Source organism: Nycticebus coucang, chromosome 8 (assembly GCF_027406575.1).
Source record: "Nycticebus coucang isolate mNycCou1 chromosome 8, mNycCou1.pri, whole genome shotgun sequence".
Taxonomy (NCBI): Eukaryota; Metazoa; Chordata; class Mammalia; order Primates; family Lorisidae; genus Nycticebus; species Nycticebus coucang.
In genome coordinates, this window is record NC_069787.1 from 90,503,728 (window position 1) to 90,526,426 (window position 22,699).

The window sequence follows — 22,699 nt, forward strand, 5'->3', positions numbered from 1 at the left end:
ACCCATTAACAACATTAATCTTCAGGTAAATAAATTTGTTAAAATGTTTGTACTTTAGGTTCTAGAATTTACCAGTTCTGTTTTGTATTTCTTAGCTATGGAAACTAATTTACCTGACTATATACAGATTACACTTGAAGGTGGGAATTGTTTCCTGTTAACTGTCCTTCTTAATGAATGCTTTTTTTACATAAAATGAGCTCAATTCCTTGCAGGGATGTCCAACCTCATGCAGATTGTTTGAGGCTTGTTTTGCTTACCTGTGGTGTTGGGTATCGTGAAAAGTATCCCCCCCTCAGCTTTCTTAGTGTTTGTGTATTTAATGTGTGTTTGTGTATTTAATGTGTAGCCCAAGACAACTTTTATATTTCAAGTATGTGACAGAAAGAAAAAAGACTGAACACCCCTGAAAAGAAATCTCCTCCTTGGGACAGCGAGAATTGATTAGAGGTTAAGTTTAAAGGTCAAATATAACTTGAAAAATACCTCTTTCTCATGTAGTTCCAAAAACAAAGACCATATGTAAGTGATTTCTGTCTCCTTAACGGTAAGGCATGTTTCTGCCAGTTTCCAAATAATTATTTATAGAAGTAATCAACCAACCAATTTTTCAGTGGCCAGCTATCCCAATGTGTAGCACAGGGTCTGACTATTTTTATGATTTATTTACAGTGGTTTAAAACTATATGTGAAAGGTATAAAAGATGGCAACCAGAAGAGGCTGCAGAGATGTTCAGGCCAGGTTTATTGAAAGAGGAGGATGACCCACCTGGGCAGTGCAAAGATGGCATCTGTGCCTGGGGGGCAGTTAGAGGCCACTTTTATATGGGGTTGTAGGGGGTGGGCACATTCCACAGGTTGCCTGTCAGGTTAGGATATTTCCCCATACTAACTTCTGCGGGGTGGGGCTGGTCAGACAGACCCTTTGTGTCTTTGTTTTAAGAGGGGAGGAGGAGAGGAAAAGTGTTTGTATATTGCTGCTTTAGACCCTCCAACAATATCCAAGGAGGAGAAAAGTTTTGTGACATTCTAATATAATTTTAAAATACAGTTTCAGAGGCCGGCGCCTATGGCTCAAGGGGTTAGGGTGCCAGCCCCATATGCCGGAGGTGGCGGGTTCAAACCCAGCCCCGGCCAAAAACTGCAAAAAAAAAAAAAAAAAAAAATATATATATATATATATATATATACACACACACACAGTTTCAGATATGCTTTGTTTATACTCATATGTACTTCTACTTTATAAAAGCTTCCTGGTAACACTTGGAATTTGCTTTACCATCAACTTTAAGGAAGGGCAAGATGCTGTCAATGGAAATAGACCTAAGCAATTTTTTTTTTTTTTTTTTGTAGAGACAGAGTCTCACTTTATGGCCCTCGGTAAAGTGCTGTAGCATCACAGCTCACAGCAACCTCCAACTCCTGGGCTTAAGCAATTCTCTTGCCTCAGCCTCCCAAGTAGCTGGGACTACAGGCGCCCGCCACAACGCCCGGCTATTTTTTGGTTGCAGTTTGGCCGGGGCTGGTTTTGAACCCGCCACCCTTGATATATGGGGCCAGCACCTTACCGATTGAGCCACAGGCGCCGCCCAGCAATTTTTTTTTTTTTTTTAATCTTTTTAAGATGATAAGATTTCTAGTTCATACTAACCTGGCAGGGGAGATACCATGATCACAAAGGTGGTTTTCCCAGCGCAAGGCTTATCCTTTGCACTCCGGATGTGCTGACACCTGCGATTTCCCCAAATGTGGGAAACTCAACTGCATAATTTGTGGTTATGGGGGACTGCATTTGTGCTCTCTCCTGGGAAAAAAAAAAAAAGATTTCTATTCTATGCTTCCCTTCTCCACAAAAAAAAAAAAAAAAAAGATTTATATGAAGTACTCAGAAGCCTGACCATTTTGAAGAAGGTACAGAAAGTCATCTTAAATGTTTCTCAACACTGCTGTCAGTATGGCTGCTGTCGAACCACATCGGGTTACGGTAGCCTCTGAAAACTACCCCTAAGCATTATTACCTTCTTAGTAGAGGTTTGCTTTGGTAAACCAGTTAGCCACAAACGAAATGACAATCACCTGCTTCTCAAGACGCTCCAGTTAGAATTTTTTTTTGCAGTTTTTGGCCGGGCCAGGATTGAACCTGCCACCTCCGGTATATGGGACCAGTGCCCTACTCCTTTGAGCCATAGGCGCCGCCCTCCAGTTATAATTTTTGAGAACCTCCAAACAAGTGCTAGGATTCCAGGTGTGAGGCATTGCGCAGAATGTTCTGAAGAGGGGAAATGCAGTGAGCCCGCCGGTTTGATTCACAGGTGTGGGGTAGGCATCAGCTCTTAGCTTCCCTCCTTCCTGGTGGTCAGCACTAGAGTGAAAGCTACCAAGAGGGGAGTGTTGCAGTGGGAGGATATGCCGTGGCTCATCACATACCTCAGATCAGGATGGCTTTTCTCTCCCTTTGTGGAGTCTTGTCAATTTTTTTGTTGTTGCTTTTTCATGCAACCCAGACGCTAAATTCCATGGACTGAAAATTCTCCCTATAGTTTGCAATGAAAGAGGGGTAACTGTGAGGAGCAAGCCACTCCCGCACACACTCGATCCCACACACGGCCAGGCCAGTCACATGTTGACTGCAGAGCACTCACCCCATCTGCAGAGTTTTCTCCGGTTTCTCTGATCAGCCAGAATCAGCACCATTGGGAAAAGGAACAGGAAGGGAAGAAAAGCTTTATTTGGGTCTTGCTGGATTAGTAAGGCCTCCTTCTGTGCCACTGACTGGCTGCTTGGAAATGCAAACAGTGATAATAAGAACGAGCTGTGGCGACCCCACGAGACATCCAAGATGGCGCCAGGCCCGCGCGTTTGGAGGTCACCGGCACTGGGAAGAGGTGGTTCTAAGACTGGGGACACCGGGAGCCAGGGAGGGCGCGAGAACCTGGGTAGGAGTAAACAAGCTATGTCTGGTACCAAAGAGGGCTCACAAAAATGTGTGCCCAGTACAGCCACACATCTAAACTACATCTGTGCTCCAGGACAACAGGACTAGGAGTGTGCCCCCAGCACTCAGTCTGCACTCTCAGAAGACTGGACCCTAGCAAAAGGCCCTGAAAATTAAGACAGAGGAAGAAAAGATGTGAATAATCCGAAAAAATAGAAAATCCAAACATCATTTCTTGCTGACCAGAAACACAGAGAAACATGTAGCTGCAAATCCATGTGGTTTCTGTCTTTCAAATGCAGAGATGGACCCTCAAAAAAAAAAAAAAAAAAAAAAGAAGAACGAGCTGTGGCTAATACCTGTACTTAGAAACTGTGCTAATTACATGCACACGATGGCCCTAGACACAGAGCAAGGAAGAAGAGAAAGATCAACCTAGTCTGATTTAATGAAAAGTCCAAGTTAGAGGCTATTTCCTGAGATCCACAGCTTTCTGTTTGCTTCTGTTCAGGTCTACACAAGCACCCACCAGTCAGGTCAGGAGAGTGGGCAGTAGGCCATCCAGTGCTACCTAAGTAGGTAAATGTCATCTGCAGTGAATAGTTAGGGCTATGCTGTGTCCTGAGAGTCTTTAGCCACTCATAATTAGTACATTCCTTGTGTGCAGTGATTTTTATAATGGCACTTAAAATAGCCTGTCAATGCTCTGAAGTTCCTTATTTATCCTAATAATTAACAACTTCCTCACCTTCCTTTCAGCTCTCTTCCCTCCCTCCTTTCTTCCTTGTTCTTTCCTTCCTTGTAGGGACAAAGGTGGCCTTTAATGCCCAGTAAGTATCAACTCTAATTTTTGAATTAGTGGAGTGCAAACAAAGAAAGTAGTGGCGATTTCATTCCTTTTCATCATTTTGCTTGCATGCAGCTATGTTTCGGTGTAAATAAACATGGTCTACCTCTAATGATGGTATTAAAGAAGAAAGAAGAAGGCTGACTCATAAAGGATCTAGGGCCTTCCTCAAGGTTCTGCATAATGCCCCCACATGTGACAGTCCCTGAGTCGGAAGGGGTTGGTGATTTATAGTTGCAGATTTTTCACTCTCTTATAAAGGCCCTGCTGTGTAGTCACTATGAATTTTTTTTTTTTTTTGGCCGGGGCTGGGTTTGAACCCGCCACCTCTGGCATATGGGACCGGCGCCCTACTCCTTGAGCCACAGGCGCCTCCCGCAGTCACTATGATGAATGAATAACTCGATTGCTTACACGAGTTTGTTCCCAGTTACCAACTGTTGAGTGAATAAATGAACAAGTGGGAAATACGTTACCGCACTTGTGAATCTGAATAACGAAGGTGGTAGTGTGGTATGATCTCTACTCCAGGAGGCCTAGGTTCCAAGTCAGCAGGGCCCATGAGGTGCTCTTGTGCTTCATTCCTGTGCACCCCATACCTCTGTATCACACTTCATCTTTCTTGTAATATTAATGGTTATTTATGAGCATGTCTTGGGCCTCCTATTTTACTGTAAGCTCTCCAGTTAATTGCAGAGTGCTATCTACCAAACTGTCATGCAAGTATGTGTTGAATGAAAAATACTCGAGTTAAACTACACCTAAGGGTGGATGTGGTGGGCTTCAGCCAAGGGAATGAGAACTGATTCCCAAAGCCCTATGGAGCATTCCCTGGAGCCCTGGAAGAGCAGAGAGAAAGTTCTGGGGAATGAGCAGGTCTCCAGGAGCTGGGAAGTACCCTTTTCCCCACTGTGAAGTTCCACACGAACATTGTCAGGAGACACCCCTACTCTCATTCTCTGGCTCCTGCTGATCTTCAGTGTGCCCCTCCCTGCAGAAAGGGGGGATTACCTGTAGCAGCCCGTATGGCGTCCTCAAACTGTGGCCCGCGGGCCACATGAAGCCGTGTGAATTGTATTTGTTCCCGTTTGTTTTTTACTTCAAAATAAGATGTGTGCAGTGTGCATAGGAATTTGTTCATAGTTGTTTTTTTTTTAAACTATAGTCCAGCCCTCCAACTGTGTGAGGGACAGTGAATTGGCCCCCTGTTTAAAAAGTTTGAGGATGCCTGGCTTATGGCAAGGAGGAGTGAGAGTTATAAGAAACACCTGTATAGCTCGGTAATGTGACACCTTGGTAAAAAAGGTGTGGGGAGGGATTTGGCTCTCCTAACAAACATGAGCCAGACAAGAGCATCAGTGATTGGCAGTCTCTACACCTGTGGTGTTAAGCGCCATGGGAGTGTGTCTCTAAGAAGCTGGAGGAGAAGGCAGTCGGAAGCACACATTCTATCACAGACCCGCTCACTCCGACTCTGTTGCTTCTCCTGCCTGCAGAACTCCTGCATGGAGTCTCTCGAGAGAGACTTAGCACGAAAGACTGCTAAGATGTATTCTTCTTACTAAGACTGCTTTACTCCCTCAAGTACTGTCTTTCTTGCTCTCTCTCTCTCTCCTGCTAAAGCAAATAGCGCTTAGGCACCTAAGAGCAATTGTTCCCAAGCAAGTTAGCCTAGTGGTCCGTGTCTGGAACCCAAATAAGATGGGGACCAGAGACCTGACCAGTCCTGGGCCCCGATAAGTGGTGACCACAAAGGGACCCCAACAGTTACCTCAACTGGAAACCATAGCATCCAGTGCCATCCCCTTCACCCACCTCTTCCTTCATCTCTTGCTTCTTTGTCCCACCCACATTATCCTCCACCTCTGCTGCTGATCAGTTTATTTATTTATTCACAGAATCAAATTGGTTTTAGTTCAAAGCAATTAACATTTATTGAGTCCTATTATGAATGAGGCACTAGGAGGAGGTGACTAGACAGGTAAGCGCCTCACGTGAATACAGTCACAGATAGCACACTAGCTGCATCAAGGAAAGAGCACCTGATTTGGACCAGAAGGTTCTGAGACCTTCTCAATGGAGGTGGCATCTGAGTCAAGTCTAAAAGGAGTAAGTCAGGCTTCTGCATAGCTAAGGACACAACAAGTAAAGCAAATGGATAACCTTCAGAATGGGGAAAGATATTGGCATGTTATAAACCTGACAAAGGTTTGATAACTAGAATCTACAGAGAACTACATAAGAGAACATTGAGGCCAGGCACAGTGGCTCACACCTGTAATCCTAACACTCGGGGAGGCGAGGCAGGTGGATTGCCTGAGCTCACAGGTTCAAGAACCAGCCTGAGCAAGAGCGAGACCTCCATCGCTAAAAAATTAGCCAAGTGTTGTGGTGGGCGCCTGTAGTCCTAGGCTACTTGGGAGGCTGAGGCAAGAGGATCTCTTGAGCCCAAGAGTTTGAGGTTGCTGTGAGCTACCCTCTACCAAGGGCGACAAAGTAAAACTCTGTCTCAAAAAAATAAATAAATAAATAAAACAATAAAAGAGCAAACAATCCCATCTATCGCTAGGCAAGAGACAAGAACAGAACCTTCTCTGAAGACAGATGAATGGCTAACAAACATGAAAAAAATGCTAATTGTCCCTAGTCATCAAAGAAATGCAAATCAAAATGAGCCTGAGATATCACCTAACCCAAGTGAGAATAGCCCACATCACAAAGTCCCAAGGTTGTGGATGTGGAGAGAAGGGAACACTTAACATTGTTGGTGGGACTACAAACTAATACAGCCTCTTTGGAAAGAAGGAAGGAGAATACTCAAAGAACTCAAAGTAGACCTTCCATTTGACCCTGCAGTCCCATTACTAGGCATCTACCCAGAAGAAAAAAAATCATTTTATCATAAGGATATTTGCACTAGATTATTTATCACAGCTCAATTAACAGTCACCAAAATGTGGAAACAACCTAAACGCCCATCAACTCAGGAATGGATTAATAAACTGTGGTATACGTATCCCATGGAGTACTATTTAACCATAAAATAGATGGAGACTTAACATGTTTGTATTAACCTGGAGAGCTGGAGAACATTCTCTTTAGTAAAGTTTCACAAGAATGAAAAAGTATCCATTGTACCCAATACTAATGTGAAGCCAATAGATAAACACACCTAACCAAGAGAAAAACTCAATTCAAGTTGGAGGGGAGGGGAAAGAGAGGAGGAGGCAGGGGGATTGGAGTGCTCCCACCTAATGGGCACAATGTAAGGGCACATGGCACACCTCCTGGGTGCAGGACACAATACAACAGGAATTCTGCCTAACAAATGCAAATATTATGACCTAATTGTACCCTCACATTAATCTGAAATTTAGAAAAAAAGAAAGTGTGAGTAAAGACCTGGAAGCACATATGTGCAACATTTGGAAAGATGAGAGAAGTGAAAAGGGAGAGGGAGAAGTCCTTGGTGGCCATGCTGAGAAATCTGGACTTGGTTTGGAAAGAGGAGCTCTTCTCATTGGCCTAGACTCTTCCTCCCTCCCGCTCCTGGGAGTGGCCAGGCATTCATTGGTCTGGTTCAGTGACAGCAAACTGGCTGGCTCCCAAAGGCAAAGATTGCTTTGTCTACTATTATATCCCCAACCCTAGTTCAGCACTCAGCACATAGCAGACAATATGTGTTGAAGAAATAAAAGATAAATTTCACACAATAACTCTGTTTTCTGATAATGTAGTACTAAGAATAATTCTGAGTGAACCAGGAGGGGCCGTTACTGATCAGCAACGTCTGGATAATTTTAGGTGAGGGCATTTGAGCAGATGAGTCAAGTTTTGCCATCATGCTCTCGATGACCCATCTGAGGTGGCCCCTGCCATACTGCTCCCTAGAGAGAAGATAGGAGTCCCAAGGATCATCACCCATCATGTTGTAGGTGAGGGCACTAGGGCAGATGAGTCAAGTTTTGCCATCGTGCTCTCAATGACCCATCTGAGGTGGCCCCTGCCATACTGCTCCTTGGAGAGAAGAGTCCCAAGGATCATCACCCATCATGTTTCAGAAACTGAGGCATAGTAGTGTGGGTGCACCGCTGTTCTGTGAAGGCATATGTGCCGGTTCTGGGGAAAGCCTCCAATGTGGAATCCCCTGATATTCCCTCACAGGAAAGATTGGAAGCAGTTTTGAAAGAGGCAAACTATGTGATGGTGTGAGTGGTAAAGCTAGTGGTCCCTCCTATAGTGAGGAGAACTTGAGGTGGGCCGGAGAAAAGTTTTAGGTTTGGCACATTCTGCTAATGGAGCTGGGCACTGGTTACAGAGGTGTGCTTATATTGTAAAAACCCATCAAGTTATACCCCTAGGACTCAGACACTTCAATATGTGTGCTATACTTCATTTAACAGTTCATCTTAAAAAAAAGAAAAAGTTTTTAAAAACGAGGAGTTGCAGCCTTCGACCAGCTGGTGTTAGAGTCAGACTCTGAGGTACTGTGATTCTGTCCGTTCCCAGAAGGTGGTGGTGTTGCACCACTTGATAAAATGCAGAAACCAAACAATTCCTAGTTTCTTCCTCAGCCCCTTCTTGAGGCTCAATGCTGCTTGTTTTACTCATTCTACCTGTCTTTTTCTTGGGGCTTAGATATCTTTTTTAAAATTTAAGAGTGGGCCTGGGGCCAGGCGCAGTGGTTTGCACTGTAATCCCAGCACTTTCGGAGGCCAAGGCAGGAGGATTGCAGGAGACCAGCTGCGCAACATAGTGAGACCCAGTCTCTCTTAAAAAAAAAAAAAAAAATTAGCAGGTCAGAGAGAGCAGCCACCACGACAGGCTGAGGACTTGCGACCTATTTGGTGGCTTTAGGTGCCACAAACTTCAATTCTCATCTGCCATTAAACATCACGGAGGACGCACAGAGTAAGCATCAGGGGATGATAGGGCGCCGCTACACCGCGAGAACTGAGAGCTACAGGCCCATATCCAGAGCAGAAGAACGGGGTCTGGAGAGCAACAGGAAAAAAGCAGTTGCTCTTGGACGTGGCCCGCCTCAAGGCCAAGAAGCACTGGAGAGCTGGAGAAATTCCAAGAACGCTTCCCCAACAAGAGCAACCTCTGTTCCAGAGCGGATCTGGAGAACCAGATGACCCCCTCTCGAGGGCACAGAAAAGGCGAGAAAGAAGGGTGGCCCTAGAGAGAGCGGCAGGGGAGGATCCCGGAGGCTGGGCCGGAGCACCCGGCCAGCTTTCCGTGAGACGAGTCACGGTCAAACCGGGGACCAGGAACCGGGAAGGAAATCTGTCCCCGCCGCCGGCCACTGCGTGTACTGCCGTCCAAGGGCAGCTGGTGTTCTCCGTGACCGCGGGAGAGCCGGCGTTGCCGCACCTCTAGCACACGCAGCAGCACATCGTCCACTCGCTGCCCACCTTCAGCGACAGCGAAACCGGTGCCACCCAGGCCGCAAGGACTTCCTGAGCAACAGCGACATCGTGCGCTGCGCGTCGCGGGAAGGCCCTGTCTCACGTCCTGCGCGCCCCCACGCAGATGGCCCGGGCCAATCACCCGTCGTCCTCATCAGGAAGGAATACACCGAGAAGCCACCTCACCCTCGTCTACCTGCGCTTCCCCTGCAACCCGGGCGAGCACCCAACTTCGGGGAGCAGCTGGGATCACGCTGCAGAGCGTGATGGGAACGCATTACTTCTGGGGCTGAAGCCCCTTCCGCTGTTCCTCAGTGGTCTCGATTTTTTTCCTTTGTTTTTTTCTGGTATTTTTCCCCCCTTCATTTAACTCAAATTCAGTGGCTTTTCTCTTCCTATCCCCCACCCCACCGGACTTTCCTACCTTGGCACTTCTGTCCTCCTCTCAGTCCCCTGTGTTTTTCACGGGGTAGGAGATGGGACTAATTTCAAGAAAAACACCTGATTGTACCACGTGAGAGGCAAAAGTCTGATAAAATCTTACCTCTTGTTGGCCCTGAGGGTCTTTTATCTCCTAGCCCAACTTAGAATTGGTCTTGTTGCCAATAACTTTGGGGTAAAAAATGGAAACTTTTGGTTTGATGCGTTCTTAACTTGGGAAAAATAAGTTCAGAGTCTTCAGATTTTCTCCTGAATGTATCGAATTACTTAAAGTTGGAGTTTATTGATCAAAATGTTTTGTGAGTACCTTTTCTTGAGTTTTTTGAAAAAATATTGTTTGCTTTTTACTTAAGTTGGGCTACTCAAAAGATGTCTCAAGTTACGAACAAAAGCTCTGCTAGTACTTTGTTTTTTCATCAAGACTTGCATGGTTCCGAATTAATTTTTGTTGCTCAGATGTTTGCTAAATTCTAAATAATAGAATTTGGAAATTTGTTAAATTTGGAAGGTAAATGTAAATGTTAAATATAGACAATAAATTCAGATAAACTGATAGGCTAGGAAAACTTTAAAATGTGAAAATCTGAATTTAATTTCCTTTGTTAAACACAGAAAGGGATATTCCCTTATTCAAGTAGTTGATTCATCTCATCGTCTCTACAACTGGTTTGAAGCAAAGATGCATTAATAGTTTAACTTACTGTAGGAAGTACAGATCTGATTCTAGTAAATTTCCTTTATTCTCAGAGATATAAAGGGCTATGACGTTATTCAAGTAGTTGATCCACTTTGTTCTATCAACTAGTATGATATGTGAAATACCTCAACTTAGTAACTTCACTGAACTCCTAGAGGTACAAAAGTATATAAAAAAAGAGATTTTGGGGGGGCGGGCCAGGCACAGTGGCTCACACCTCTAATCCTAGCACTCCGGGAGGCTGAGGCAGGTGGAATGCTTGAGCTCAGGAGTTCGAGACCAGCCTGAGCAAGAGTGACACCCCATCTCTACTGAAAACAGAAAAGCTGAGCCATGAAAAAAAAAAAAAAAGTAGAAAAGCTGAGGCAAGAGGATCTCTTGAGCCCAGGAGTTTGAGGTTGCTGTGAACTATGATGCCATGACATATATATATATATATATATATATTTTTTTTTTTTTTGAGACAGAATCTCACTATGCCACCCTCAGTAAAGTGCTGTGGCATCACAGCTCACAGCAACCTCCAACAAGGCAAGTGATTCTCTTGCCTCAGCCTCCCAAGTAGCTGAGACTACAGGCACCCGCCACAATGCCCAGCTGTGTTTGGTTGCAGTTGTCATTGTTTAGCAGGCCCAGGCCAGGCTCAAACCCGCCAGCCTTGGTATATGTGGCCGGTGCCCTACTCACTGAGCTATGGGCTCTGAGCCTATGCACAGTACTTAAAAAAAAAAAAAAGTTGGGCGCCGCCTGTGGCTCAGTGAGTAGGGCGCTGGCCCCATATACCAAGGGTGGAGGATTCAAACCTAGCCCCAGCCAAACTGCAACAATAACAAAAAAAAAAAAATAACCAGGCACTGTGGCAGGCACCTGTAGTCCCAGCTGTGTGACGCCACGTCACTCTACCAAGGGCAATAAAGTGAGACTGTCTCTACAAAAAAAAAAAGTTTTGGCTCAGCGCCTGTGGCTCAAGTGGCTCCAATTCTAGGAGTTAATGAGGCTGAGGCAAGAGAATCGCCTAAGCCCAAGAGCTGGAGGTTGCTGTGAGCTGTGATGCCGCGGCATTCTACCAAGGGCAACAAAATAAGACTCTGTCTCTAAAAAAAAAAAAAAAATACTTCTTTTGAAAAGTATTAAAGTATTTTTTTATATCAACAACTGACATGAGGCAAAAAGTGAGCAATATACTCTTGTTTGATATTTGACACTTGTTAGTGTCTTGAATTTGCCAAAAGAATAGTAAAAGTGAAATGATTTGCAATAAACAATTTATTAAAAGTTTAATCTTCACATCCTATATTTCAGTGAGGTTACTTAAATCCTTTTTTTTTCGGGGGGAGGGGGCTGTGGCCGAGTTTGAACCCACGACCTTGGGTATATGGGGCCGGTGCCCTACTCCTTGAGCCACAGGCGCCACCCACTTAAATCCATTTTAAAAATTCTTTGTACATTCCAAATGTTCTAAAATCAAATATTTGTTCAAAAATTGTTTTAATTATGCAATTTGTTTAAAAAATAAGAAGTTTTTTAAAAATTTAGATCATGGTGGCGGTGTGCCTGTATTTCAGTGACTCATGAGGGTGGGGTGGGAGGATGGAAGTTACAGTGAGCTATCATGTCACCACATTCCATCCAGCCAGGGCAACAGAGCTAGCCCTTGTCTCTTTAAAAAAAAAAAAAAAAAAGAGGGTGGCGCCTGTGGCTCAAAGGAGTAGGGTGCCAGCCCCGTATGCTGGAGGTGGCGGGTTCAAACCCAGCCCCAACCAAAAAAACTGCAAAAAAAATAAAGAAAGAAAGAAAAAAGAAAAAAAGCTTAAAAGTGACATACTTACAAGAGAAAGGAAAGGGAAAACCTCAAAACCTAGTACAGGAACAGGAGAACCTAAAATAGTAACAGCAAGTTCATCCTCCTGGGACACATCAAGGAAAAGGTTACAGTCTGTTTCTTTTGTGTTAGGCCCCTTCATATAAAATTATTTGAGGAAGCTTGCAACCTAAAAGATGAACTTGTGTTCAAAAGTGTGCACCATGAGTGTATACAAATCAGCTCTATGGATTCTGCCGATGCTGCCATGCAGATGCCCCTCGGTGTTAGGGAAGGCTCCCTTCCCTGTAGAAGACTAGCTTAATTTGCTTTGTGCTTTTACTTTTTATTTGTATGTATTCATTTATTTATTTTATTTATTTTTTAGACAGAGTCTCAAGCTATTGCCCTGGGTAGAGTTCCATGGCGTCATAGCTCATAGCAACCTCCAACTCTTGGGCTCAAACAATCCTCCTGCCTCAGTTTTTCTATTTTTAGTAGAGATGGGGTCTCTTGCTCAGGCTGGTCTTGAACCTGTGAGCTCAAGCAATCCACTCTCTTGGCCTCCCAGAGTGAGCCACTGTGCCTGGCCTGCTCTGTGCTTTTAAATGTATTTCTATCCACCTTCTTTCTCCACCTGCAGTATAAAGTAGCCGTATGATGTTTCGGTTGATTTTTGAAGTGTTGCATTGTTCGTGTAATGATTTTAAAATCCAGGTGCCACCTCAGATTGGCTGGAAGGTGAAGATGGCTTCAGGAGCAGAGCAACAGCAAGCACCCAGTCTCTGTATCCTTCCATCCCACCACCCATCTGCTTGTTCATTTATTCCTCCACAGTTCGAACGTTTTTAAAGAAGCTCATCACCAGTTGGGCTACTGCTAAGTGCTGGGGATAGAGGGAAGAATAAGAGAATAGTCTTTGCCACCAAAGGTATAGGACATGGGATAAGCCAGTGTTTATATTAACCACGACACAGCCTGGTCCTGTATTTCATGCTGGGGTATGCTAGGTGCTGTGGCACAAAGGAGGGCTGGAGCTGTGGGAAGGGGGCCACATGCAGATGACAAGGACGGTCGCCCAGAGGAAGGATGCCTGCACTCTGTGGTGAAGGGTGGGTTCAGATTGCCCCAGGAGCCCAAGCTGGGAGGGCATTCCTTTCAGAGGGCATGGACTCCTAGGGAACATGGCATGTTCCAGGAGCAACCAAGTGTATGATGAAGGTCAACCTCTTTTGGTCCTCTTAAGAGAAAAGGTTTATGTTTCACCATTTACTCAGTAAGAATGTAACTAAATCTCCTTTATTCAAATAGTCATTATGAATGGATTAAAATCCATCCATACTATAGAACACTAGGTGATTGTTTAAAAAACAAGATCTATATGAACTATTATGGAGAAATCCATTTATATCATTGAGTTGAATACCAAAAAGTAATACATTTATTTAAATCCAAATGCGTGTTTGTGTGTGTGTGTGTGTGTGTATAAACCATATGTGGGTGAGCACATGTTTATATGTACAAAGGCATTGGGAAAGTCTCCAGAATTTTCCAGGTTTATACACTGAACTATTAATAGTAACTGCCTCCTCAGACGGAAGTAGGCCTAAAAAGGAGTAGCAGTGTTTGGATTTGAACAGAAAAGATATATTCGTATATAACTTGTTTGGTTTAAAAAATTTTGAAGAGGCCAGACGTGGTGGCTCATGCCTGTAATTCTAGCACTCTGGGAGGCCACGGCAGGCAGATTGCCTGGGCTCAGGAGTTAAAAACCAGCCTGAGCAAGAGTGATTCACCTCTCTCTAAAAATAGCCTGGCATTGTGGTGGGCACCTATAGTCCTAGCTGCTTGGGAGGCTGAGGCAAGAAGATCACTTGAGCCCAAGAATTTAAGGTTACTGTGAGCTATGACACTGCGGCGCTCTACTGAGAGTGACAAAGTGAGACTCTGTCTCAAAAGAATAAAATAAAAATTTTTGAAGAGTGTAAATAGACACTGTGTTTAAGGCTAAGGAAAAAAGTAACCTCCTTGAATATAACCCTAACCAACCCCAACCAAGTTGCCATGTCTTCTTGATCCCTTCTTATGCTAAGCTCAGCTTATAGCTGACATTTGTGTTGGTTTTTTTTAAAACTTTACAAATATTTTCAGGCAGTCCTTTGATTAATCTACAGTCTTTTGAGAAAGGCAAACTGATGCTCAGAGCAAGCAACTGGCCTTGGCTCATAGAATTCATTCAGGAGCAGAATTGAAATTCTAATCCAGGCCTTCCAAATCTGAGACCTGGGGCTCTCTCCACTTTGCCATAGTGGAAAGTAGTCCCGAAGTTAGTACCAGCCGATTTGACTCAATTATCTTATTTCTAAGGAGACATTTGTTTAAGCTGGGTTTTTTGTTTGCTTGTTTGTTTTTTAAGAGACAGTCTCACTCTGTCACCTTGGCTGGCATGCAGTGGTATGATCATAGCTCACTGCAGCCTCTAGTTCTTGACCTCAAGCAATCCTCCTACCTCATCGTCCCAAGTAGCTGCAACTATGGGCAAGTGCAACTGTGTCTGACCAATTTTTCTATTTTTTGTAGACACAGGGGCTCACTGTGTTGCCCAGGCTAGCCTTGAACTATTGGGCTTAAGTGATCCTCTCAAAGTTCGGGGGTTATAAACATGAGCCACCGTGCCTGGCCTAAGTTGGGCTTCCAAGTGGCCTTGGTCAGCTGACCCGTTTTCTGAAGGGCAGTTATTTCTGCCCATTAGCAGGTGAGGTTTGTGCTTCTGTCTTCTACATGCATTGCATTCCCACTCCAGTTTTCCTTTTATCTTTCCTCAGAGAGCCTTTTCATAAGCTGCTGGCCCAAGGCCTCATCAAGGGGCAGACGTTCCGCCTACCCTCTGGACAATACCTGCAGAGAGAGGAGGTAGATCTCACGGGTAAGAACGGCCTGTCTGGCCCCATGCAGGTACTTGCAGAGAACCAGGGCCAGGCACGAGAGCTACTGAGCGAGCAGGCATCTGCCAGTGGGCCCGGGCTGGGGGAGAATCTGGGAGATGGATCCATTGGCCTTGGTCTCCAAGCTCCAAAGGCTGGTCCTGGAGCTGCTGTCCACTCCTCTGCCCTAGTCCCAGCCAGCCCAGTGTCACTGGGCTGTGTTTTCATCTGCATGTAACATAGATAGCTCAGACATCTCCTGTGTCCCAGCCCATCTCAAGCACAGAGCCTCCAGATATAAGGGACAGTCTGCTAAGACTGGGATTCTCCCGTGTTTCTTCTCAGCTAGAATAATGGCACATTTCAGAACGTCAGGGCTACCACTCTGCTTACTCCTGCAGCCCCCCAGTACGTCCCCCACTAGCATTTCCCAGAGGATACCTCCCTTGTCCTGGTCTTCCCTCTTCTCCCAGCACTCCTGAGCCTTTCCCCTCCTCTCTGCATTTTCACCCTTCCACAAAGATGTTTCCTCCTGCCAGATCTTTAGGTGGTATGATGAGGGTGTGTCACGTGCACCCAGCACATGATGAAATGGGTGACATGTTAGAAAATGGAGGTGGGGGGACATACATGTGTGAGAAAACCCCAGCACTCTGGCCTACCTTTAGAAAAACCAGTACATGATGGGTAAGCTTGGGTACACACAACCCCTTCTATCGTAGGCAGCCTTTCAAGCTAAACACTAGACAGAGGGTTTAGGTGGAAGCAGTCAATAGAATTACTTAATCCAACAATAATATATTAGGGTTTAGAGTGGTCCGTGGGAGAAAAAGAAGCTGGAGAACCAGAACTGGCAGTGTCTCTGCAAGCACAAACCAGAGAGATGAGGCACTAAATTCAGGGACCTGTAAATTTCAGTAGTTAGTGAAGTATTCTCTGTGTTACGGGGAATGCTGCCTGTGTATAGCTGTACAGTTTGTGCACTGCACAAAGGTCCCCAGCCAAGGCAAAGAGCAATGCCTGAAATCTAGCCACTTGCCAACCCATACGTTTCAAGGCCACGGATCTGCCAAAGCAGAGTGCCTTTTCTAACTTCTCTGCCCAGAAAGGTACATTTTTTTCCTTAAGTTGCAGGACAGTGCTATTAAAGCTAGACACAGCCCAGAGCAGGGTAGAGGCGACAGCTGTTCTCAGAACCTCTCCACATTCTAGATAGAACATTTTCCAGGACTTCAATCTTCGTTTGCTCTGATATCATGGGGCCAGGCAGCGTTGTGCACGTCTTTTCCCTTCCCACACAGACTTGCCTGCGGGGATAGAATAATTTGACCAGCAAGGGCATTTTCTGTCTACTTAATGGATATACCTCTCCTGAGGTATAGAGCTGGCCTTTAGGTATGTAAATCTGTCCCTCGTTTGACTGGAAGGCAGAAAAATCCACCCAAGGACGTAATAACACAAAGATTGTAGGGGCATCACCCAAACTTGGTTGTGGAAATACAACTGGGCCCCACCACACACAGAAAGTCACCATCCACTCCTTTCTCCTCTTTCTCAAGCCTCTTCCTCTTCCCGCTTCTCTCTGTCCTTCTGCCCTGTTCTCATTGCTCTGGATTCTGCGTTCCCCCCGCCACTGTGACTCTTGGCCCATCTCCTTAAGGACCCAATGGTTCTAGTGCCCAACAGTATGGAAACAAGAGTTTCAGTGTCTCTTAGTTCCAGTGCCTGAGAAAGAGGCTTAGCTTTGTCAGGGGTCCTTACTGGTCCCATCTACTAGTGCTTGGCAACAAAGCCACCTTGTCCAAATGTGGCCATTTAAGGCCTCTTTCATCAGTACCATCTAGACTAGTGATTTTCAACCAATGTGCCACAGCACACTGGTGTGCTGGGAGAGGATCTTCGCTGTGCCTCAAAAATTTTTTAAGATCATTAATTCAATTTTTTTTGAAAGAAGTTCGAAGCCTAATAAGTATATATTTTTTTATATTCTCCATTTTGACCGTCATAATTTTAGTGTGCCACAGAAGTTTAACTGCGGCACAGTTAAGTGTGTGCCATGTGATAAAAAAAGGTTGAAAACAGTGGTGTGGGGGTAGAAGAGGAGACACTGCCAAAGAGCAGCGTGAGCGTGGCCACCACATTGAGCACGAGCCCAGAGCATTAGCTCCACGCGCCCTGACAGTACAAGAACATGGGGGGAAGATCAGGCCTCGAAGTAAAGGGACCTCTCAGGGCGCTTCGCTGAGGCTCAAACAGAAATATGTGCAAGTTTTCTTATTCTTTTCTGCCTCCCTTTTTTGTATATAAATAATTTACTTGTAAAGGGGGAAACTGTTCAGTAGAAAAAGCTGGTGCTAGCCATTATAACTTTACTATTTATTTATGAAAGGAAGGCTTGTGGGGAGAAGGAATAGGCTTCATTCATTTAAAAAGAAAAACATTGTAACAATACAGAGAAAGAGACAGAGGCACATTAAGTGAAGTAGTGTTAGTCTTCAGATGGACACTTCCCGCTCACCTAGTATTTGTTTCCTTACCTACTCTATAGGACCCATTCAGAATCACACACCACACCTGCGTCTTATTTCAGGTGCTGTTCCTGTTCATGCGAAAACGAAAGAGAAGTTAGAGGTGACGTGGGAGAAGATGAGTAAGTCCAAACACAACGGCGTGGACCCCGAGGAAGTCGTAGAGCAGTATGGGATCGACACAATTCGGCTCTACATCCTTTTTGCCGCCCCTCCTGAGAAGGATATCTTGTGGGATGTGAAGAGTAAGTCACCTTCCTCTTCCTGACCTGCTTCCTTTGTGATCTGCCCTGGACCCCAAAGGAATCTGGAGAAGGAAATGTGCTTCCTGAAGGCAGTAGTACAGAATTCTAGGAACAGTTCCATGAAGCAAAGTAGCAGTTTGTCCAACATCCTGTACTGTTCTTAGACCAATGTCCTCGAATGGAAGGGAGCCTCAGAATTGTCTGGGGAACTCACTGCAGATTCCCAGTCCTCATCCCGACCTCCTGATATAGCCTCCAGTACAGGTCCAGGAGTCTGCCTTTGAACAAGCTCAGTGGTAATTCTGGCACATTCTGCGGGGACCACACTTTGAAACCTATTTCCTTAGAGACAGACTAGTTTCTGTGCTGTCCTGTGTCTGCCATGGTCCAACAGGCCAGTGCCCTCTTTATCTACTTGAAAGGTTTTTTCTGGGCAGCGCCTGTGGCTCAGTGGTTAAGGTACCAGCCCCATATAGGGAGGGTGGCAGGTTCAAACCCAGCCCCAGCCAAACTGCAACAAAAAAATAGCTGGGCGTTGTGGCGGGCGCCTGTAGTCCCAGCTACTGGGGAGGCTGAGGCAAGAAAATTGCCTAAGCCCCAGAGTTGGATGTTGCTGTGAGTTATGATGCCACAGCACTCTACCAAGAGTGATAAAGTGAGACTCTGTCTCTTAAAAAAAAAGAAAAACAAAAGGTTTTTTCCAATGCAGAAAACCCTGGTAGGGCCTGTGCCTGGTGTTACCTGCGACCTTTCAGTCAATGCCCAGCAGCCTCCATGTCCGCTTGCAGAGATTTGCCTTGCCAGAGTTGTTTGGAGCTAAGATGATATGAAGTAAAATAATCCTGACTATCTGGCTATTTTACAATAAGCTGCCCAATAGTCATTTGTTTTTCCTTCATAACGTCTGTCTCAAGTGTTGTTATGGAAGAGGAAATCAGATGCCTGGAATCTTGAGACATGTGTGACCTATGCATATTATTTGAGATATCGCTGTTTATTTTGATGTCCCATGGCTACTGGGAAGTGTGGTCTGGAGCAGTGGTCACGGGTGCTAGTTAGTTCTGAAGCAATTAGTTCTAGGAGGGCTGGTAAAGCTCAGGTTCTGGCTCTCATCCCTGACCAGACTCCAGGAATCTTTGTCTATCAAATCTCCCAGAAGGTTCTGCCGTGCATCCAAGCTTGACATCACCTAGCCATTCAACTTCATGAGAAGATCAGATTAATAACAGCTAGACTAGAGGACTGTGTTTGAAATATGTAATACACATATACCTGGCAAGGACAGCACTGGGTTAAAGTACTTGACGTCATGTCCTGACGCATGAACCATGACGATTAGTGGGCAGCGCTTTCTCTAAATGTCTGGGGCACTGAGATGTGATGGCCTCAGTTCTGGTCTGACCTTTCAGGCACTAGAAGCTGGGGAGGACCCTCTACGCTGCCCTCAGAGAAACCATCAGGGCACGGTGAAGTCACTCATCAATTCACAGGTGTTTTTCTCAGCCTCGTTGTAACCAAACCAATTATTCTCATGTTGTGGTCTTTCTCTTTCTCATGTACTGATGCTAAACTCAGCCGATGCCCTCCCCGGGGTGCTGAGATGGCAGCAACGCCTCTGGTCCTTGGTAACCCGGTTTATTGAGGCCAGGGGTTCTGGGAAGGTTCCCCAGCCTCAGCAGCTGAGTAACAAGGAAAAAGCCGAGGCCAGGAAACTGTGGGAGTACAAGAACGCCGTCATCTCTCAGGTTAGAAACCCTCCAGCGGACACTGGTTGAGTCTGTAACTGAGCACCCTCTGGGGGCCTTTGCCTTGTGGCTCCTGCTTTGGGGTGGGCCCCGTGGGTCGTCTTCCTCCCCTTGTTGTGGTGGCCCTGCTTGCTTTGATTAATTGATCCTATGTTACCAAGGTGGGGCAACAGCACAAACATTCCACAGGAAAGAGGTGCCCTCAGGAAATGACTCTCTAATGTCATCCCAAATTTGTCCGTCCTGGGTCTCTGGAAGCTGCCCACTTCTCTTGTTTCCATGCATAAGGCATCCAAGTAGAGAACCAAATTCAAGATCACCCCGATGACACACTGCATAAGTTACATTACCAGAAACACAGTGTCAGAGTAGATGGAGCGTGAAGAGACTTGTCTTCTTTAGCTTCCTCATTTTGCACATGAGGACAGAGATGAGTCCCACAGAGGTTAAATGTCTTGCCTAAAGTCATATAGCTAGTGAGGAACTAAGCAGAGATTGAGATCCAGGTTCTCTGATGCTCAGACTTCCCTACTCAGTTGCCCTTGCACAATATCCATATGTTATTGTGGGTTAGTTTTTGCAAATCTTAAGTGGTTTCTTGTTTGTTTGCTTGTTTGTTTTTCTTTGAGGGATGGGGAACAGAGTCTCACTCTGTCTCCCAGACTGGAGTGCGGTGACCCAATAATATTTGACTATAACCTTGAATTCCTGGACTCAGGTACTACTCCTGTCTCAGCCTCCCAAGTAGCTAAGACCTGGCCTCAAGCAATCCTCCTGCTTTGGTCTCCCAAAGTTCTGGGTTTACAGCATGAGCCACTGTGCCCCGCCTGAGGTCATTTTGTAATGGAAATCTGATACACCAAATTCTTCTAAGGCTGATTTTCTTTTTAAGAAACTTATAAAGTGAGCCAAGGTCACTTATCTGATCAAACTGATGGCACTGATGACTTGGCAAGTTTTTTCCTCTCTGGTTTCTATAACCTGAATCAGCCCTGAGTCCAGCATGGTCTCATTTGGTGACACTTCTTCATCTTTATTTCCGTCCTCTGTACCCTCTCTGTGTGGAGGAACAGAGCTCACTATGTTGAATTTAGGGATCTGAGTGGTGCCTGAGCAATTGTTTGCATACCACATATTTTCTCCCTGGATCTGGCAAATTCTTCTATTCTGTCAGATAACAGAATCGGATTATTTCCGCAAGTTGTAAACTCTTGACATCTTGAAGATGTGTGAGTTATTTTTCTATATTCCTGCCCAAGGTCAAGACTAAAAAGTACACAGACATGAAAAAGCTAATAAATTGCATAGTGTTCTTCTGTCAACTCTGTGTTTCAAAATGTAAAACTAACTTATGGCATATACTAAATAACCATCATTGTGAGTTAACGTCACATGTCACATGACCAAGAAGAAATGACGTCTTTACTCCTCTCCTGTTTACTGTTAGTTTGATGTTTATTCGTCAGTGGGTCCCACTTCTTATTCAGTGGAAAGCACCTGCTACAAGAACCAGCACTGACCCAGATCGGGTGAAAGAGAAACAGTCTTGAATAGTGGAAACAGCATTGACTGAATTTAAAAGCATTTGTGCTGATGAGACATAGTGATTTTTTTTTTTTTTTGAGACTCTTGGTAGAGTGCTGTGGTGTCACAGCTCACAGCAACCTCAAACTCCTGGGCTTCAGCAATTCTCTTGTCTCAGCCTCCCAAGTAGCTGGGACTACAGGTGCCTACCACAAAGCCCAGCTATGTTTTTTAGAGACAAGGTCTCTCTTTGGCTCAGGCTGGTCCAATTCACCTGCCTCGGCCTCCTATGTGCTGGGATTACAGGTGTGAACCACTGCACCCAGCTGAGACATGGTGATTATTTGAGATAATGGATATATTTATGAATATCTTTCATTGCATTCATTTAATTTTCTTTTTTGTTTTGATAATTCACTTTTGGGTTCTTTTTTTTTGTGTGTGAAAAGCTTAAAAGAATTTTGAAGAAAGTAAATAATTCAACTTTTCCCAATAGGTGACCGCCCACTTCACAGAGGACTTCTCACTGAATTCTGTAATTTCCCAGCTGATGGGACTCAGCAGTGCCCTCTTGGTAAGTGGCTTGTCTGTCCTCCCTGGCTGGTGGCAGAGGAGGGAAAGAAACGTGTTGGGAGGGCCCTGCAGTGCCCCAGGTTGGGGACAGAGAGCACCATGGTGTCACTGTGGTAAGGATCATTTATCTTAAAGAAGCATTTTTTCCAACCTTATTATATTGCTAGAAAGTGCTTAAAGATTCTCTGGCCAAAACCCCTTTCTCCCCCAGTATTTTCTTTTGAGTCTCTGCTTTTAAATTTAACAAACATGTCATAAAATGAAACCAAAATTGTTTTCATCCCAGAGTAGTGTGATCATATACTGAATACCACAGCCTCCCAGGCTGGTTTTTATCATGACTTCCTCAGGGCACCATGAGAACGGCCAGCCTCCACAATGTTCTTTTGGCAGCCTTCTCCCTTGGGCCACCTCAGGACGCCTATCTGCCTTCCTGGCCATTCTCTGACTATGCCCCCAGCTCACACCAGCTGTGCTGACCACCCTCCTCCCCAGTTGGCTAGAAGCTCCTTGAGGGCGGAGACTGTGCCCTCTGGTCGTCTTATCCTCAAAGCCTGCCCTGTATTCGGGACTTGTCACTTGAATGGGTGTGACAGGGTTAACTGATTAGCCATGCCTCAGGAAGAAACTCAGTATTTGCTGGGACTGCCAAAGGTGTTTAAGAGATCAGGGACCCCTGAGATTCCTGAGGGGGATCTCTGCCCTGGGGATTCCACAGTCTTCTAAAATTTGTGAGTGGGTCTCATGGTTTCTCTATGACCTGCGGCACACAAACCTAACAAAGTAGGTAAGAGTTTGATTACCACATGCCAGGGAGCAAATTACCTTCTCTTGCTGATACCCCCTCTCTGTGTCTGTCCAATGAGATAAGAATATCACCCTCAGGGCGGCGCCTGTGGCTCAGTGAGTAGGGCACCGGCCCCATATGCCCAGGGTGGCGGGTTCGGATCCAACCCCGGCCAAACTGCAACAGAAAAATAGCTGGGCGTTGTGGCGGGCGCCTGTAGTCCCAGCTACTCGGGAGG

General features: G+C 45.3%; 1 protein-coding gene and 1 non-coding gene across 3 annotated transcripts in view; both read left to right on the forward strand.

The window, feature by feature from the left end:
* The window catches only part of LARS2 (leucyl-tRNA synthetase 2, mitochondrial), a 155,502-nt gene that overhangs the window by 115,619 nt on the left and 17,184 nt on the right, over nucleotides 1-22,699 (forward strand). For both annotated transcript variants that reach the window (XM_053598588.1, XM_053598589.1), the window contains 4 exons: nucleotides 14,961-15,061; nucleotides 17,650-17,832; nucleotides 19,408-19,577; nucleotides 21,598-21,675. In XM_053598588.1, coding sequence (XP_053454563.1) covers nucleotides 14,961-15,061; nucleotides 17,650-17,832; nucleotides 19,408-19,577; nucleotides 21,598-21,675 — 532 coding nt within the window. The remainder of the gene's footprint in view (nucleotides 1-14,960; nucleotides 15,062-17,649; nucleotides 17,833-19,407; nucleotides 19,578-21,597; nucleotides 21,676-22,699) is intronic.
* On the forward strand, nucleotides 1,647-1,810 carry LOC128593001 (U1 spliceosomal RNA). The gene has a single exon (XR_008382191.1). It is a non-coding gene; the product is annotated as a U1 spliceosomal RNA (small nuclear RNA).